General features: G+C 33.1%; 1 protein-coding gene across 13 annotated transcripts; it reads right to left on the bottom strand.

Moving 5' to 3' along the window:
- Window positions 1-11999: 11999 nt before the first annotated feature.
- LOC136201061 (uncharacterized) lies at window positions 12000-17612 on the bottom strand. 13 transcript variants are annotated; one of them, XM_065991700.1, is made up of 9 exons: window positions 17278-17610; window positions 17160-17193; window positions 17004-17062; window positions 16856-16910; window positions 16598-16681; window positions 16311-16427; window positions 16020-16125; window positions 12990-14425; window positions 12000-12900 (listed from the first exon to the last, which is right to left on the bottom strand). In XM_065991700.1, exons 8-9 carry the CDS (start codon window positions 13161-13163, stop codon window positions 12268-12270), a joined length of 807 nt encoding a protein of 268 aa, XP_065847772.1. In that variant the 5' UTR covers window positions 13164-14425; window positions 16020-16125; window positions 16311-16427; window positions 16598-16681; window positions 16856-16910; window positions 17004-17062; window positions 17160-17193; window positions 17278-17610; the 3' UTR covers window positions 12000-12267. The 13 variants fall into 13 exon arrangements, with proteins under 13 accessions (XP_065847772.1, XP_065847737.1, XP_065847696.1 ...); XM_065991665.1 differs by having other exon boundaries at window positions 14553-16125; window positions 17278-17606; XM_065991624.1 differs by having other exon boundaries at window positions 12990-14693; window positions 17278-17606.
- Between the last annotated feature and the right edge of the window lie 1517 nt (window positions 17613-19129).

The raw sequence follows: 19129 nt of genomic DNA, 5'->3' as shown, positions 1-19129 counted from the left end.
TTAAGCGAACATTGTAATGAAAAAACGTTTTCATGAAACAAGCTTTTTGAATGTTTATTAAGTACAAATAAAAGAGTTTTTAAGTCGATATTCTTTCAAAACAAGTTTTGTATAAAATAATTGACTTGTATGCCTAACCACGTTTTTAAAGATTATCAATTTCACGTCTTCAAACGCTCAAGTCGTTCCAACGGTGACTCGAGCGAAAAGCATATGAATTAACGGGGTTTTGAAACGCGCCTAAATCGTTCCAATGACGATTAAGGCATGAACCATGTAAATAAACGTTTTTTTAGGGAGAGAGTTAGTTTATACACAGGTTAAGACATGTTCCTTGTTGTAAATTATTCTTTCTTCTATCTCCCCTCCTCTAACATACTCTAAATCATGTAAAATGGATGATTCTTTAAACAAATTGGCTTTCGATAATATATGCTCAAAGCGATTTCCAAAACGAGAAAGAAAAGTTTTCAAATGAATTTTAAACTTAAAGAAATATACGATTAGTCTATTAGCGCTTAAGGTGTTAAGTAGGAGGCCGGTGGTTCAGAACCGGGCGATGTCGGGGTGCCTAATAGCCTTTCTCCAGAAAGGAGCTAGCCTTCTCGGCTCGTACCCAATTTCCCGAACCCACACTAGTCTCCCGCAAGGAATCAGTGTTCATTTCCCATTCGTGGGTGGCGACTCTTCCATACTCCGTGCTCCGGTCCTGCCGAGTAGCTTGATTCCCAGATTGGTTGCTTTCAGTGCCAATCACATCATTGTCGTCAACGATGCCTACCCCCCAAGCTCACCGGGCGAGGCCTGACACCTACAAGTTTGCTCAACAACCCAAAGCCCCCAGTTACTATCGGCTGAATTATAACATTGGGGAGGGGCAACCGATTTCATAACTTGTTTATGGACTTAACTTTTGATTAGTGAGAGATTTATTTTAAAGTCTCATAATCTAACCTAGCCTTGATTTGCTTTAGCATACATCAGACACATACAATTTACATTGGTGGTTATGGACATATTATCTGGATTATTTCGTCGAGCCAGAAACGGAATAAAAGGTCAACCCAAGGGAAATACTAACTATTACATATTTCTCCTTCAGGTCCTCCGTCTTTTCCTTGGCGCCTTGAAATTACAACAATATCAATTTCTGTACTACTTTAGAATACTTCAACTAATTTGAAGGGATTTAGATGAGTAAAGAAATACAATAAAGAGTAGATAAGGCAGGACACGCATGCCATATTTTCCAAAAATACCAAAAGACTAAATAACAATTATAGATGGGTCTAAATATGTCCATAACACCAAAAATGCAAAAGACTCAATTAAATAAATTTAATTGGTTGATTACATAAACTATTTATATAATATTTTAGTTAATCAAATTAACTCTTAAATTAATTTTACTATCAATTTAATCCTTTAAGTTAATTTTGCATCCTTATGTTTTATTTTAATTAATCCGTAAACAAATTTAAGATTGACTAAATATAATACATAACATATACAAAACATATTATATGTAAATCATTTTACTAAAATCTTTTAACCCTTTTAATTAATCATATCAAATATAATTAAATTAGAACTTTTAAACTTTTAGCAAAAAAATTAGGCAAAAAGCATATTTAAGCCCCTGAACTTTATCTGTTTTAAGGATCAAGCCCCTGATCAATTATTTTTCCACATTGAGCCCCTGAACATTGATTTTGTTATGGTTTAGGCCCTTATTTAACTTTTTTTTCGAGTTTAGGAGATGGGAAGATCGATTTGGCAATTCTAATGTTGAAAATCACAAAATGGGAGAGAAGAAAATCGAGTTTGGAAGAATATACTGAAAATTAGTTTCTATAATTTCGTTTTAATTTTTAATTTTTATCTCTCCTAGTCAAAGAAATCTTTTTTTTATTTGTCCATGTCAACAAGCCGAATCGCCCTAACGATGTATGCAGTCCAAACTCGACAGAAAAGTTAAATAAGGGCCTAAACCATAACAAAATCAATGTTCAGGGGCTCAATGTGGAAAAATAATTGATTAGGGGCTTGATCCTTAAAACAGATAAAGTTCAGGGGTTTAAATATGCTTTTTGCCAAAAAATTAAATACTAATCATTTTGAACGAGATTTTATTCTGATATATCTATTCTATAAACTAAATCCGTAGACAAATATGACACATGGAAAATTTATAAAATTGTTTTTCTGATGTGTCATAAATATAGTCTCCCATTTTTTTTAGAATTATTTAAGTTATTTAATTTGAATATTTGGGTTTATTTCTATGGTTTTAACCCACTTCTTCCGGTTTCTATCTACATGTTTTTAACAACTGCTGCCTGTTTTGATTTCTTTCTCTGCAAATTTTTTCTTCTTCACCACTGTTTCTCTTTCCTCCGTTTCCCAGATCCTTTGTGGTCTCTGCACTTTGTTCTCCTATCAATTCCACCACTGTTTGCTCGGCTATCATAGACTTTTGTATGAGGTAAATTGCTCGACCTTTCCTTTTCTAATGGGTTTTTAATTATATAATTAGAGGTTTAATAATATTAAAATATTAAATTTTAATATAATAATATCTAAAAATAGATGTAATAATAGAAAAATAGAATATAAAAATAGAAAAATATATATAATTAGAATATATTCTTTTAATAAAAAAGTTTAATAATAAAAAATAGAAATTTGAATAATAAATCGTTCTAGTAATTGTAACTAATAGTTAAGGGATCCCTTGGCTGATATTCTGATCAAAAACTTTATTTCTAAAAACGATTTAATCCTTTACCTTCGCAATGAAAAATTCGAGAAAGAATATACATTCTCGTGATTTGTATCCAATCTGTTTTATTTGACTCATAGGGATAACAAACAATTAATTTGATATGTTATAGAATATATTATTCTATTCTTTTTCTTTTCTCTATTTATTTTAATTATTATATGTTACCAGTTTCTTTGTAGGAGAAAGCATAAAATATGCAGGAAGCGGTCGCATTTCGTCTTATCTTTTATTGTATGTATTTTATGCAGTAATTTTTTTAGTAATTTCCTATTATTTTTCTTTTCTCAGAAAGATTTTTTTCAAGTTTGAATTTGTTCATTTTGAATCTGGGCTCTTCTACTTCATTTTTATTTATTTCTTTTTTTTTATTATTTTTTTTTCTTTTTCCCTCTCTTTTCTTTTTTTATTTCTTTTTTTATTCCCTTCTGTCGAGCCATTTTTTTTTTCATACTTTTCCCGGAGGTCTGGAGAAAGCTGCAATCAATAGGATTTTCCTAAACCTCCCTTCGCGAAAAGAAGGAGGTGAAATTCTTTTTAATTATTTAAGTTATTTAATTTGTATGAGGTTCCCAAGGGGAAGGTGGAAGGATGAAATCAGGTTCCCAAGATCAAGGTGGGATTTCCAGGTATTTTTCAATTCAATTTCAACATTGGTTCTCTTCTGATGTGCATTTTCATATTTATTGTGATGTATATTGCCATATAATTTGAACATTGAACTCTCCTTAAGTATTCTTACTGTCACATATAATTTATTGCATTTTCCTATCGCTGCTACTTCGGATTCATGGGTAATTGAAATCATATCTATTCATGGTTGATTTTTTATTTTTTCTGAGTTTAATTTTATGTTTGAAGTGTGTTCGGTTACGAGAATTACTCTTCTACTTTTGTTCGTCTGATTTTTTAATTTTGGTGGATGGATTTTGGATCAGTTATTAGTGAGCGGTGTTGGTTTGGTGGTGGTAGAAGAAACTGCAATCTGATTTATGGTTGTTTCATTAATTAATCTTTCATTTTCTGGTTATCATATTAGATGTAGTGTTTGTGAAGAAAGGGAGAAAATTGAACTCTAACTAATTGCTAATTGCAGTTATGCATTGTACTATTTTATGAATGATTAGAAACACAAGTATTTATAGAATTATGATATAAATGATCAAATTTTTTGTTTCTTTGACTATGGAAAGAATTGTTTTAGAGGATAATGATATAAGTTCAATTTGTTACTCAATTCTTTTGGTTTATTTTACTGATATGCTTACTAAAGATAAATATGACATTATGTTGCCATTGCAAAGATCAGTCCTACCATGGCTTCAAAAGTTTTCAAGGCATGTGGCATTTATAGACAACAACGGTTTATTTGGAGAAATTCAATTTATTGCAGAGACTGCTGTAAAGATAATGTTCTCATTTATTGATTTAATGGTTACAAATTTTGCTATATAGATTTCTAGAAAGAAGAAAAGAGGTCTCTGATTAGTTGAGTTGTTTGTACTAGCTCTCTTAACTGTCCTTCCTATAACTAATGTTTCTGCTACTCCTTCAATGCCAAAAGCTATTTTTTTTTAGTATGCTAAAGCATATATATTCTCAATAGGTTAGTTATCATGGTATTTAATTTGATTAATTTGGTTTGGTCAAAATCTAAAATCATATACATTCCAATACAAAATAGTAAATCAATCATCATGGTTTGGAAAAAATTTGAAATCATGAAAATAAAATTTAAACAAATATAATTGACACATTTAAATTGTAACCGAATTTCTTGAAAAAAAATATATAAACTGAGAAAATAATTAAAAAAATAATAATAATTAAAAAGCAGAGATGTGTAGGAGTAATTATATATTTTAAATTAAGAATTTTTTATTTCACATATATTCATTCAAGTTTGGTTTTAATATGTAAATTTATATTTATTCAAACAATAGTTACGTAATCAAATAAAAAATCTGTGCAAAGCACGGGTCTAAACCTAGTATATATATATATATATATATATATATATATATATATATATATATATATATATATATATATATATAAAATGTTTTATTTAAAAAAGGATAAGGTACCAAAATAGGCCTAAGGTTTTTGGAGAAGTACCAATTTAGGCCCAACGTTCAAATTAGTACCAATATAGGCTTAACTTTTATAACATAATATCAATTTAGGCTTAACGTTTACAATATAGCATCAATTTAGGCCTCACGTTTACAAAAGAATACGAATTTAAGCTTAACATTTATAAAATATATCCAATTTAAGCTCTAATTGGTACTTCCCAAAAACCTTATTCCTATTTTGATACCTTATCCCTTTAAAAAACAATTTAAAAATAAAATTATAAACGATCCGGGATCGGGCCGTCGTGAAACGGCCCAACCCGAGCTGCTGCCAGACGCCCATAGCTACGGCAGCAGCTTGGCGCAACCCGGGGCTGTCGTCTCGCGACGGTAGCCCCGATTCGTTTATCCCTATATATATATATATATATATATATATATATAGTTTTAATCTAAAATTAAATTACCAGAATTAGTTTAATTATCAAATAATTAAAATAGTTTTATTTTAGAACAATTAAATTAATCTAACAATTAAACTAGCAAACCTCCCTCATTTTAATTAATTTCATATATGAAATAACGGATTTAACGTTTGCTATGATACCACTAAAGGGAAATAGACAAGCCTAGGCACATCGGAATTATAAAATTTTATCTATTTTATCTATTTCCCTTTTTCCAAGATCCGTTAATCGTTATTTCATATAAAGAGGGATAGAACGAAATACCTTCATTGACGATCTATCTACAGTTGCACATGAAGTGCCCACAACTCTTAATCTGTTTATCGCGAACAATGATGACAACAGAAAAGAAAACGATTAGTAATCAACCAATGAATATCAATCTAAATTGATTGCCTTTAAAGGAATCGACACAAGATCAAATAGAGAGTAAACGAAAGAGTAATTAAGACATGATGATTTCAGAAGGATTCCTAGCCTCTAAATTTGAGTTGGCCGAAATACATAGAGGGGTGGGTCTATTTATAGACTTCTCAAATCCAAACCCTAGTTGTATTAGTTAATTAATTAAATTAGAATCTAGTAAGGAATAAGATAACTAATTAGATAATTAAATAAATACTTATTATTATCTTAATCATATCCTAATATAATTAGATAATAATTCTAATCCAATTAGATATTAATTTATGTTAGGGATAATTAATTAGCGTCATAATCACATTAAAACTTCCAATTAACATCATCATATAATCATATAATTTAATTTATAATTATAATCTAATTATAATTATTGTTTCTTCAGGGTTATGCCTTCTTTGTAACAAAAAAAAAATTAATTTAATTTACAATTATAATCTAATTATAATTATTAATTTAAATTATCTTACCCCGTTAATATATAAATTTCGGCCCATGTGAATATTCCCTCTAAATTACAATCCCGTCCTCTGGTTCTAAGTCTCATGTGCGACCTATTAGGTTGTTACTGCTACTAGCCGTATATATTTATTGGAATTAATTCAACATGATTAATTTCAACTTATATATAGCGGAATGACTTCGCGAGCTGTTACTAGCAGAACCTTAGACATCCCCCCCAATGCAATAAGAAGCAATGTTGAATACTGACGTTTACCTTTCCGTATTAGGTCCAGTATAATTCGATCCTTCATCAATTATATCCTTTAGACAATTTGTATAACCATAGGACGTGTCATGTTACATATAACGAATAGTCTGTTATACTTGTCCAAATGGAATTAACTCTGAAAGATAAGTTAAGTGAAATCTCCATTTCTACTCTTAGCTCTATCACCTTGCAAGGATTTCAGTCAAGTCACCATAAGCGGCCCTTTGGATATATCTCCTATTTATCAGGAGTGATGAATGCTCAATCTATCATTAACTATCTTGCAATTACTCTATGTGATACCCAACCCTGCTCTCACACACCCTAGGGCCTCCCCTGTAGTAGATTGTGCTCGCACAGAATCAAAACATCACACTCCATAATCCAGAATCACTAATTAATGATTGTTTAAGTCTGAGGATTACCTATACCTACTAACACCAATGAGATGAAAAATTGACACTTAGATAAATCTATCCATACTGTTATCTCAAGTCGGGTCCCAATCCTAATGAACTCCTTAACCGGATCTATGTAAATGTCTAGATATCTCCATATCTAAAGCTTGTGAGATCAACTCTCTGTCTCGACAGAAAATACTATTACATGCAAGTCTCAACAATAATATACCAACCCCTTTAACATATTACTTGACTTGGGTTGATTTTAAGTTTATTGACTTATTATAAAGTATAGTCTCACTTCATGCTTGTATGATCACTTTATAACTACTTTAAATAAACTTGGGATTACTTTTTGTTACAAAAGATTAATGCCATTCATATATAGTTTTAATCATGAAACAAACGATTTAAATAAATAATTTATTCATTAATATTTATATCCTAAAACAATTGTCTATAGGACACAAACCCCAACATTCTCCCACTTAGACTAAAGCTAATTGTTTCTAAACCTAATCCCAGAAGAACTAAGATGATGATCATGAGCTCTTTGGGTCAATGGCTTGGTCAACGGATCTGCAACATTGTCCTCAGTAGGCATTCTTCCTATTCTCACATCTCCCACAACTATAATCTCCCTAATGAGATGGTATTATGTGAGGTAATGCTTGGATGCATTATGAGACCGTGGTTCCTTTGCTTGTGCAATGGCTCCATTGTTATCACAATATAGAGTAATGGGATTTACAATGTCAAACACCACTTCTAAATCCGTTATGAACTTTCTAATCTAAACTGCATCTTTTGCTGCTTCCGCAATTGTGATGTACTCTGATTCAATCGACGAGAAAGCAATGCTTCCTTACTTGGAACTCTTCCAACTTACTGAACACCCATTTAGGATAAACTGGTATCTTGACTGGGATCTATAATCATTTTCATCCGTTAGATGACTAGCATCTGAAAATCCTTCAATTTTCAATTCTCCGTTTCCATATACAAGGAACATGTCTTTAGTCCTTCTCAAGTACTTAAGAATGTTCTTGACAGCAATCCAGTGATCAAATCCTGGATTCCCTTAATAGCGGCTATTCATACTCAATGCGAACGCCACACCAGGTCTAGTGCAAAAGCATGACATACATGATCGAACCAACCACACTAAAGTAAGGAATTACAGCCATGCGTTTCTTATCAATGTCCGTTTTAGGACATTGATCATTTAATAACTTGATTACATAGATCATTGGCAAGTTACCCCTTTTCGATTCATGCATGTCAAAATGCTTTAGCACTTTGTCAATATAAGTTGACTGGGAGAGTCCAATCAGCCTTTTTGATCTATCCCTATAGATCTTAATCCCTAAGATGTAAGCTGCTTCTCCCAAGTCTTTCATGGAGAAATTACCGGATAACCATACTTTCACCATTTGAAACATTGCAACATCTTTTCCTATAAGTAGTATATCATCGTTATATAGTACTAGGAGGACGACTGAGCTCCTACTTATCTTCTTGTAAACACAAGCCTCTTTAGAGTTTTTTTCAAAACCAAACTGTTTTATGGTTTCATCAAAACGCTTGTTCCAGCTTCTAGATGCTTGTTTGAGTCCATAAATGGACGTTTGAAGTTTGCAAACCTTGGTTGCATCCTTCGACGCGAAACCTTCAGGTTGCATCATGTATACATCCTCAAGCAGGTTTCCATTTAGGAAAGCTATTTTCACATCCATTTGTCAAATCTCATAATCAAAACGAGCGACAATTGCAAGCAATATTATGATGGATTTGAACATGGCTACAAGAGAGAAAGTATCATCATAGTCAACTCCTTGCTTTTGACGATATCCTTTCGCTACTAACCTAGCTTTGTAGGTACCAACCTTTCCATCCATGTTTGTCTTCTTCTTGAAGATCCACCTGCACCCAATGAGTTTTATCCCTTCGGGTGGATCAACCAAAGTCCACACTTGGTTGGTGTACATGGAGTCCATTTCAGAATTTATGGCTACAAGCCATACTTTAGATTCTGGACTAGCAAGAGCCTCTTCGTAGGTTTCGGGTTCGTCGTCTAATACGGGAACCACTTCGTCATCTCCCACTAGAAAAACGTATCTAAGTGAGAGTTCACGAACCTTTTAAGACCTATGTGTGGGTAACGACACCTATGTCTCATCTAATGAGACAGACTCAGGTTCCACCATTTCTTTTGCAGTTTCAGTAGGTGTTTCCTCTTGAACTTCCTCAAGTTCAACTACGCTTCCTATTCGTGTTTCTTCTAGAAACTCTTTCTCTAAAAACACTGCGTGCTTGGATACTATTACTTTCTAATCATCTAAATGATAAAAGTAATATCCCAAAGTTTCCTTTAGGTATCCAATGAAGAAACATTTTCAGATTTAGAATCTAATTTATCTGACATAATGTGCTTAACATATGTTGAACATCCCCTTATCCTCATAAAAAAGAAGATAGTCTTCCTACCATTGAACAGTTCGAATGGTGTGGAACTGGCGGATTTGGTTGGCACTCGGTTAAAGGTAAATAGAGCAATTTCTAAGGCATAGCCCCAGAACATCTTTAGAAGAGATGCAGTGCTCATCATGGATCGTACCATATCCAATAAGGTACAATTTCTCATTTTAGATACACCATTGTGTTGTGGTGTATAAGGAGGTGTCCATTGTGAGCAAATCCCACATTCAGTTAGATAATTCAGAAAGTCATTTGAAAGATATTCTCCACCTTGATTTGATCGAAGTATCTTAATAGTCTTTCCTGTTTGATTTTCTATTTCATTCTTGAAGCATTTGAACTTCTCAAAAGCTTATGATTTATGCTTCATCAAATAGATACAACATAGCCATGAAGACCGCATCATTGTTGTCTACCTTTTCCCAATTTATGGCTTTGAAGGTCTCATATATTTGTTTGTGTGTTAAGCTCGGTCTACCTTCGAAGTACAGATTCCTCATTATGTCTGCCTTCGTGTAACGACTCATCCGCTTCAAAATTTGTGTTGGATCACCAAATCTTAACCCGGTGATGAGTCCGAATTTACATTCACCGAATTTTAGTTCAACCCCATTGATGTTGAACCACATCTCTCTATGTTTTGGATTTTCAGGTTTAATCTCTCTCGTAAGGACCCCATGGCATAGAGGAGTGAACAACGTACATATATCCATGTCCAATAAATGCCCAAAGCATGTTTTATTTAACAATTCCAATTTCACTGTTGATAATCTTTCCTTCACTTACTTTATCACCTCATTGTGATTGATGCTTTTGTATTCAAGTTATAGGGGTACTTGAAAATGATGCCTTTGGTACTATTCTCACTTGATGTCATCTTCCTCTTCTTGGAATCAGCCTTAGAATGATCAACCTTCAACAAAACATAGTTCAAATTAGTTAAATATTGAATAAAATACTACTTCGAATATCACATGTTTACTTCACAGATTTGATGATATGCGAAACAAATCTAGTGTATATGTCTTTGCAGATTCTCAAACTGCGAAGGCAGAAGCAAATCTGTGAATTCACAGATTACTTGTAGCTTCACAGTTTTTAGAATTTGTGAAACAAAATACTACTTCACAAATATGATTTTGCTTCGTAGTTTGCGAAATCTGCGAAGCAAAATCATCCATACGAAGTAGTATTTTCTGCAAAGTGAAGTCCTCACAAGCATTTTGAACTATTTCTAAGTTTTATTTTGCAAAGTGTAGCTATAAACTAATGAAAAAACACATCAAAATCATAAACCCTAAACCAAAATTGTAGAAACGGAAAAAATGATAAGAGAGAACCTTAAAACTAAGTGGAAATCGCATAAACAAAGTAGATACATGCCTTTTTGCCGCTTTTTTCCATTGAAATTGATTTGAAATGCTTTGGAAGAAGAAATGCAAAGATTCAATAGCTCTAGAAGTTCACTAAGATTGAAAATAAAACCCACTTCGAGTTCACAGGTTAAGGATGAAGAAGAAGAGAGGGAAATTTGGCTAAATTGTTATATATATATATATGAAGGGTATTATGGATAATTCATAATGAAACAGTCTAGATAGGTAATGTGTTTTCAAATGGGTCTTAATATGTAAATGAGCCTCTAATTTGGATCAGTTTTATAGTTTTCCCATAAATCAATCATAAATGAACATTTTATTAATCAAAACCTACTAAAAATGATTACCTTTAGGACACACTAAAAATTTCCCATATGGATTAAAATCAATTGTTTTTAAACCTCAACCTATAAGAATATGCATAACCATCATGGACCCTTTGAGTTAATGGCTTAATTAATGGATCTACTACGTTGTCCTCTGTAGCAACTCTTTCTAATCTAACATCTCCCCTAGAAACAACTTTTTGATTTTTTCCATATATTCTTAAGGGAAAAGTACAAAAATAAACCTTGTGGTTATACCTGTTTTCGAACAACACCCATGTGGTTTAAAAGTTTACAAAATGGTACATTGAAAAAAGAGTGAATTTGGTGTTAAAAATGACTAACGGTATTAAAAGTCAAAGAGAAAAGAGTGAATTTGGTCCTTATATTTATTTATGTTGTAAATTAACCTCCATTATTATCTAATTATCACAAACAAACCCCAAAATAAAAATATAAAAATCAATTATACCATATTCTTCATCTTTTTTAATTTCTTTTTTTTCTTCTTTCTCTCTTAATTTCTCTCTCTCAAATCAAAACCACCAAACAAACACCTCATTTTCCCCTCTAACAAACACTCTCTTGATACTCTCAATTTCTAATATGTTCCAAACTCTTAACTAAATTTCTAATCCCACGCATTGCATTTTCCCGCCATATCATACTAGCTAGGGATGTAAACGGGGCAGGGTGGGGCGGGGATTTGGTTTCCCATCCCCGTCCCCGCCTAAACGGGGATTCCCTGTCCCCGTCCCCACCCCATTGGAAAACCGCGGGTATGGAGAATCCCCGTTTACCCATTTATTCATAATTCCAAAAAAAATCCAACAAAATTATCTATAATTCATAATTCCATAATTACCTAAAAATACAAACAAAAATATCCACAATTCTTTACATATTCTGAAAATTGGTTTAACTAGTCCAACTCAAGATAAATCATTAGATAGAAAGTAAAACACATGCACTGATATCTCACTTCTTTCAATATTAACATTAAACCTACGTCTTCATGTACTATTCCTTTAGAAAATGACTTTTTGGCAATTCCATATTTGCAGAAGTGCTCTACTACATGAGGCTTCTCTGTAGCCCATTCTAGAATCAAATATTTACAGCCTTGCCTTACATTTAGAGACTAATTATTGCTGGGGACTCTACTAACAAACTTCATATTGCATTAGATATACGGGGATTAAACGGGGATTACCCGTCGGGACTTTACGGGTACGGGGATCCCCGCGGGGCAGGGATACCATTTCCCGACCCCGCCCCGTACCTGACTACGGGGACCATATTGGTCCCCGTCCCTGTAAAAAAACGGGACAGGGAATCCCCGCCCCGTCGGTTATGGGTATTCCCCGCCCCAATTGCATCCCTGATACTAGCTCTTTCCAACGCTTCCTCCGCTGTGTCCACCTGCTCCGACAGCCACCCAATCACGTCTTTCCATTTCACATCCGCTATCTCATCAGTTACTCTTGTTATCGGTTTCTTAGTATCAGCTATCTCAATCTCCGACAACGGAGACGGCTTATGATGCTTATAATATTCATTGTCATCCTTTTCATCTTCTTGCTTCTTTTCCTTTTCCTCTAGCCACGGACTTCCATCCAGCCCAGCGTAGGCCACTTCCTCTAGCACTGCCGTGGAAGTAGTACTTGATTTCTCCCTTTTTTGTTGAATTTGAGGTTCTACTGGATTATTTACTCCACTGCTTTCCAGTTTAGGGGAAGTACCATATGGTGCTCTTGGCTGTACAAATGGCTCTGTTGCTTTTTTCGGCGGTATGTGTTCCGTTTCTTTATCTATTTCTCGCTTACCCATTTTTGGCTCGTAATGATCTCTTGTTTCCTGCAAAAATAAATAAATTGAAGAGATAATTTGGCTTTAATGCCAAATCAATGTTGTAAAGTGGATTTTTTTTAGTTATAGACACTTACTTCAGGTTCTCCGGTGGGAGCAGAGGGTTTCGGGTTATCACTAGAATGATCACCGGCGCTACTACCAGTTTCTGCAGCGGCGGCAAATCCTCTTCGTGGAGGTCGAATATGGACCACAAAGAAGGCCCTATAGTATCTTGCAGCAGTGCCGACAAATCTTGAATATGGTTCCATTTGTGAAACTCTAATATACAAATTCTAATATGAAATTTAGTTAAGAGTTGAGAATAGATTAGAAATTTAGAGTATCAAGAGGGTGTTTGTTAGAGGGGATAATGAGGAGGAATAATGGGGTGTGTATTTGGTTCAATTGATTTTAGAGAGAGAAAAATTAAGAGAGAGAAAGAAGAAAAAAATAAGAAATTAAAAAGATGGAGAAGATGGTATAATTGTTTTTTATTTTGGGTTTTTTTGTAATAATTAGATAATAAAGGGTGTTAATTTATAAAATAAATAAATATAAGGACCAAATTAACTCTTAACTCTTTTCCCTTTGACTTTTAACACCGTTAATCAATTTGGTATGTGTTTGCTAATAGAATAAACCTCAAGGTACCATTTTGCAAACTTTTAAATCACATGAATGTTGTTCGAAAACAGGTGTAACCACAAGGTTTGTTTTTATCTTTTTCCCTATTCTTAATAAATACTATATTTTAATTTTTTCCACGAATTGGGAGAACTAGCACTTTAACCTTAAAGCATTTCTAATGAGACAAATTTACAAAACTGGCCCAATGGAGGGGCCTATTTATATTTTTAGACCCATTTAGATATATTTTACCAAACTAGACTCTTTCGATACATATTTTCCAAAAACACCCTTAGTATATATATAACAAACAACATAATACATAATGTAATTTTTTTAGAACAATATAAGTTTCATCACCAAATCACTTTCAAGAATCAATCCAAGCTCTTGTTGACTTCCAACATCATGTAAGCTTTTATTCATTTTAAATACATAATAATCAATTGCAATCTTAGGCTAGTTATACGCAAGTGTGTACGCAGTTAGTTGCACTTAACCTAGGTTTCGGTGGTTCAAAAATTGCCAATTGTTCAAAAATTGCCAATTGCGAACTATATTTTTTATCATTCACATTTATTATAAACTAGGGATAAAACCCCCGCTTCGCTTCGGGGCCTTCAATTCATGAAATCGAAACAATATACATATTATATTGAATGGGACTTGAAAAAGCACAAGTGTAGTGGATAAATATTAGAATGGAACTAATATTTAAACTTCATAAGGATATCAATTTAATAAAGGTTTACATAAGTTGAAGCTAACAATAAATAATGGAAATGGAAAGGCAAACAATACATTAAAGGCATATAACCGTATTTTAGGCGCATAAAGATTGGTAGTGAAGACGACGTCAGTTTTTTTCTATGGTTAAGGCTGCCAGGATGAAGACGTCCATGCCCTACAAAAGTGAATGAAGTTAAAATTTTAGTTTCAATGCACTGGGTGAACAAAAAAATTAGGAAGTTCTTAAACAAACGTGCATTTCTTTTTCGTAGGTGGTTGAATATCTGTTTCGCCTGCCTTACGTCTGTAAACTAAATCATTTTGCGAGCAGGTTTGGCAATAATACATCCATAGAGAGGTCCTTCATGATCAAACTGAAATACATCCATAGAGAGGTCCTTTTTACTCGGGACATCAATATTCCTTGTACCATATATAAGGATCTAAGTTTCCAAAAATAATCATTATTAGAAAAAATCGCAAGCAAAAAAAGGAAAGAAAGCCATCGTTCAATTAGCCAGGACGAAAACAAACTCATTTTAAACTAAAAAGCATCAAACAACAACATTAAGAATGCATGGAAATGAGTTTGAAACGGTAGAGCGGGAGATATGAGCAACACATGACATTTAATATAAGAAACTACTTTAAACTTGGTTTGAGTGAATTGAACAACAAAAAGTTTCTAAAAGTGCTCCTTATTAGAAAAAAAAATGCAACATATTTTTTTGTTTGGGTAGTAATTACTAAGAAAGGCCTAGGATAAATAAACACAAATAAACACTGTAAAAGAATTAAACCTACTTATCCAAAGTTGATATACCATCAATTAGGGATTTCTACCAAGGAAGTCCGTGTTATGGTATCTAACAATAGAGGTGAGAAAAATCAAACCAAAAATTGAAAAAAAAAATCTGTTGTTCGGTTTCTATTTCAACATAAATTCAATGTTTGGTTCGATACCGAACAAAACCGAAAAATGAAAGCTATTAGAGACTTGATTCGGATGATACTAAATTCCATAGACTTCAATAATTAAGAATTCCGATTAAGCCATTATAACTTTATTATCCTCAATTTTTTTTTTTTGTTTGAGAACCTTTTTTGGTTAATTGAGCAAGCATATAATTAATAATGAATATGAACATTTAAAAAGAATAGTGAATTTAACAACCATTTTCCCTTGGAACAAAAACTCTTCATTTTTTAGGCATTGCTAAATTAATTATTTAGTGGGATCCTATTAAATTACATTAGAATTCTGATTAAGCCACTATAGCTTTATTTGGGAACCTTTATTGGAATTTCCTTAATTTCTTTGTTTGGGAACCTTTATTGGTTAATTGAGTAAGCATATAATTAATAATGAATCTGGACATTTAAGAAAAATAGTGAATCAAACAATTAACTTCTCTTGGAACAAAAAAACTCTTCCTTTTTTAGGCATTGTTAAATCAATTATTTAGTGGGATCCTATTAAATTACTACAATGTATTAAAGAATGACAGAGATAACTTCAATAATTTCTAAATTGAAAATTGAAGTTCCCATTCAGGCACATCAAATGTTTATTGCCAGAGCATGGGGGTGAAATTTATAATGGTAACAGTTTTAAAGTTCTTTAACTGGTTGTAAACACTTCCTTTACAGTCATTTCGGTTCTGATCAACAATTAAACTCTCCAAATAATCCATAGTGATTTAGAGAAAAATACAGAAATTAATATTATAGGTAACCAAGAGAAAAGGTATAACAGAACCAAGGATTACCTTGTGAAGAGCTTCGAGAGCTCATATCTGATAACATGAAAACTAACGTCTAAAATCCACTTCAAATCTGAAGAAAAAACTTGTTCCAACTAAAAGAAACATGGATCTACAAAAAAAAAAAGGAAAATGGTCACCAAAAGAACACAGATGCGTAGCAAAAGAAATAGTAAGTAATCAGGATCTGATGGAGCACTCTCAGATAACTCCAATGATCCAAATCAAGTAGAAAAGCAAACAATTTAAAAGAAATTAAAGGCAAGGTAAATTGGAAAAAATGAATAGTAAGATTACATTGTAAAAGAGCTTCGAGAGTCCATTTGTCATATACCATGAACCCAACATCTAAACATTTAAACATCCACTTGAAGTCTGAAGAAAATGATTGGTTCAACCGAAAGAAACACAGATCTAAAGCAAAACAAAAGGGAAAAAGTCACCTAAAGAACACATATGTATAGTAAAACAAACAGACAACAAAAAGTGTGGCTGGTAATCAGGACCAGATCGACCACAAAATTAAGAAATTTAAAAGCAACTAAAGGCATCATAGATACGAATGAATAGTAAGATCACCTTACCAAGAGTTACGAGAGCATCAGCCGAAACCACCAAATATGCGATCTCTAAACCTCATGCACCATAGGAAAAAAATTCAAACCAACCTGAATTTTGAAGTCTACAAAATATCATAAGCCCAAACTATGATTGAAGTCTAGCCAACACATCGTGATTGAAAAAATCACAGCTAAATCACCAACATACCAGAAGAATCAAGCAAAAAAATAAAAGAAAAAAAATTTCATGTCTATTTAAGAATAAATAGATGCCAGATTTACCTCTCCAAGACATAAGGTTACAAAAATGGCTCTAAATCTGAAAAAAACATGAATGCTACATGAACACAAATAGATCAGTGAGCGCCAAAAAAGCAGAAGATAAGGAAATGGAATGGGGGAAAATATGAATAGAGGAAGAACTACTCACCAGGAGAAGAAGCAACGGCCACAGGAAGAAGCATCAAGGAATCGCATTTTTCTCCACGCCTTAAGATCCATGAACAAAAATAGATCAGTAAGACCCAAAAAGCAGGAGAAGAAACTGGATCGGGGAAAAACTAAGAATAAAGAACGAAATACTCACCAGAAGAACATAAGAATCTCTAGATCTCACGATCCTTCAACACAAACATATCAATAAGACCAAAAGAAAACAGAGAAATAAAAAAATAAAGAAAAAGAGAAAAGGGAAATGAACTAACCGGAGACTCAGATTAAGGCACCATCAACGTCAATATCCACAAGCCGCGGGTATGGAAATTGCTGTTTGTCTTTATTTTTGATTTCTCATCACGTAAATGGAAAGGCATTGGGGAAGAAAGAATCACGATGGGTAGAGGAAAGAGTTCTATAAATCTCAAACTGAAGAAGAAAGAAGATGAAATCGTGAGAGAGAAGGACAGATCTATCAAGAAGGGGCAAAATGCGATACGAATGAGATAAGGAAAAATGAGGAGTCAGTAATCAAACCCTAAAGTTGAAGGCTGAAATTACTGAGTTGCCCATCTTGAACGGTGTCGTTTCGGAATGCAGTGGGAGGAAGACTGAAATTGAATATAAGGGATAACCGAAATTACTTAAAATGACATCATTTAAGGCAAAAATAGAAGGAATAAGGGGCTAAATTGGAAAAATTGAAAAAAAACACTGTGTTGAATCAATCGGAATGCATTGTTCATTATTGGATTCATCTTTATATAATAGTATTGATTGTGACCCAATTGTGAAGTAAATCTCTGTTTAGTGCTTCGCACTTTACAAAATGCAAACTAAATCTCCAAAATGCGAAGCCTATTTTGCAATTTAGTTAATTACAACCCAATATATAAAATTGTGATTCACAATTCCTCAAATGCAAACTGACTGTCAAAATGCGAAGTTGATTTCAATCAATTTTAATCAGTCTCACTCAATTTCACTCAACTACACAATTGCGAACTACCTATTTTATGTCTTTGTTTAATATGATATGGTTCTTATATGAATTGACAATGAATTTGGTTCATTTTAGTAGAATTATGTCCATAAAGTTTGTTATTTGTTTGATCTCGTGGAATGGCCAATGGAAAAAAGTTGCAAGTACCATGACATATGTGGGTGGTGAATCGAAGTTGCTTTAGGTTTTAATAAAAATCAAGTTGGAGAGGTTAAAAGAGATAATTTACACTTCTGTAGGTGTTGATTCAACCTCATTTGAGATAAGTATGTCCATGCAAGCAAAAGACAGTCCAAACAAAGATCTTGGCAAAGTAGTATCTATTATAGATAATAATGTTGTACAATGCTTCCTATATTATTATTGGAAGAATCTGGCCTATGTGATGCCACCATATGTTGAATTGATACCATGAACAATAGATGCACAAATATCGCGAGGTTGTAAGGAAAAAAAAATGATTAGACGAGTAATCCCCCATGTGTCAAATCAATCAAATAATGATCCAATTGTTGATCAAATGACACATGAAGATATATGGGGTACTCATAACGCCCAACATGATGATGTTGGAAATATATTTGTCCCTGAAACAACCAATTCTTAAAGTTGTTCCCGAAACAAATGCACAAGCTGACCATGTCCCATTAAGTATCAACGAGGTAGATTGTTGAAACACCTTTCCACATGATTTTGATTTGACAAAATTATTTAAGTAAAATTAAATATATTCTAAACACACTAAGTTTAAATGCTTTGATTTATTACACTAATGTGTTTGTTCAATGTTGAGTTAAATTGTTTATAAGACATAAAGACTAAAAGACTTAAAGCCCAATACGGAAGTCAAAGCCCATGTCAAACATATCAAGACCACTCGGCCCGCGTGTGCAAAACGCTGTCGTTGTGTATAAAACGCAGCTCAGCGAAAGAAGGATCGAGAAGACCTTCGTTGAACAACTTCGGAACGAAGCTGCTGAGTTGTATCGATAAAGAGTACAAGACAGCAACTGAGCAAGAACAACTTCCAGACAAAGTATTTCTACTTTGGGTAAAGTTCAGAAGACACAGAAAGCTGTCTAGTTGACCTTACCATAAATGGAGAGACATTTTGCCGG

Source organism: Euphorbia lathyris, chromosome 1 (assembly GCF_963576675.1).
Source record: "Euphorbia lathyris chromosome 1, ddEupLath1.1, whole genome shotgun sequence".
Taxonomy (NCBI): Eukaryota; Viridiplantae; Streptophyta; class Magnoliopsida; order Malpighiales; family Euphorbiaceae; genus Euphorbia; species Euphorbia lathyris.
Note: the sequence above shows the minus strand (reverse complement) of the source record. Positions and strands in the feature narration are given on the sequence as shown.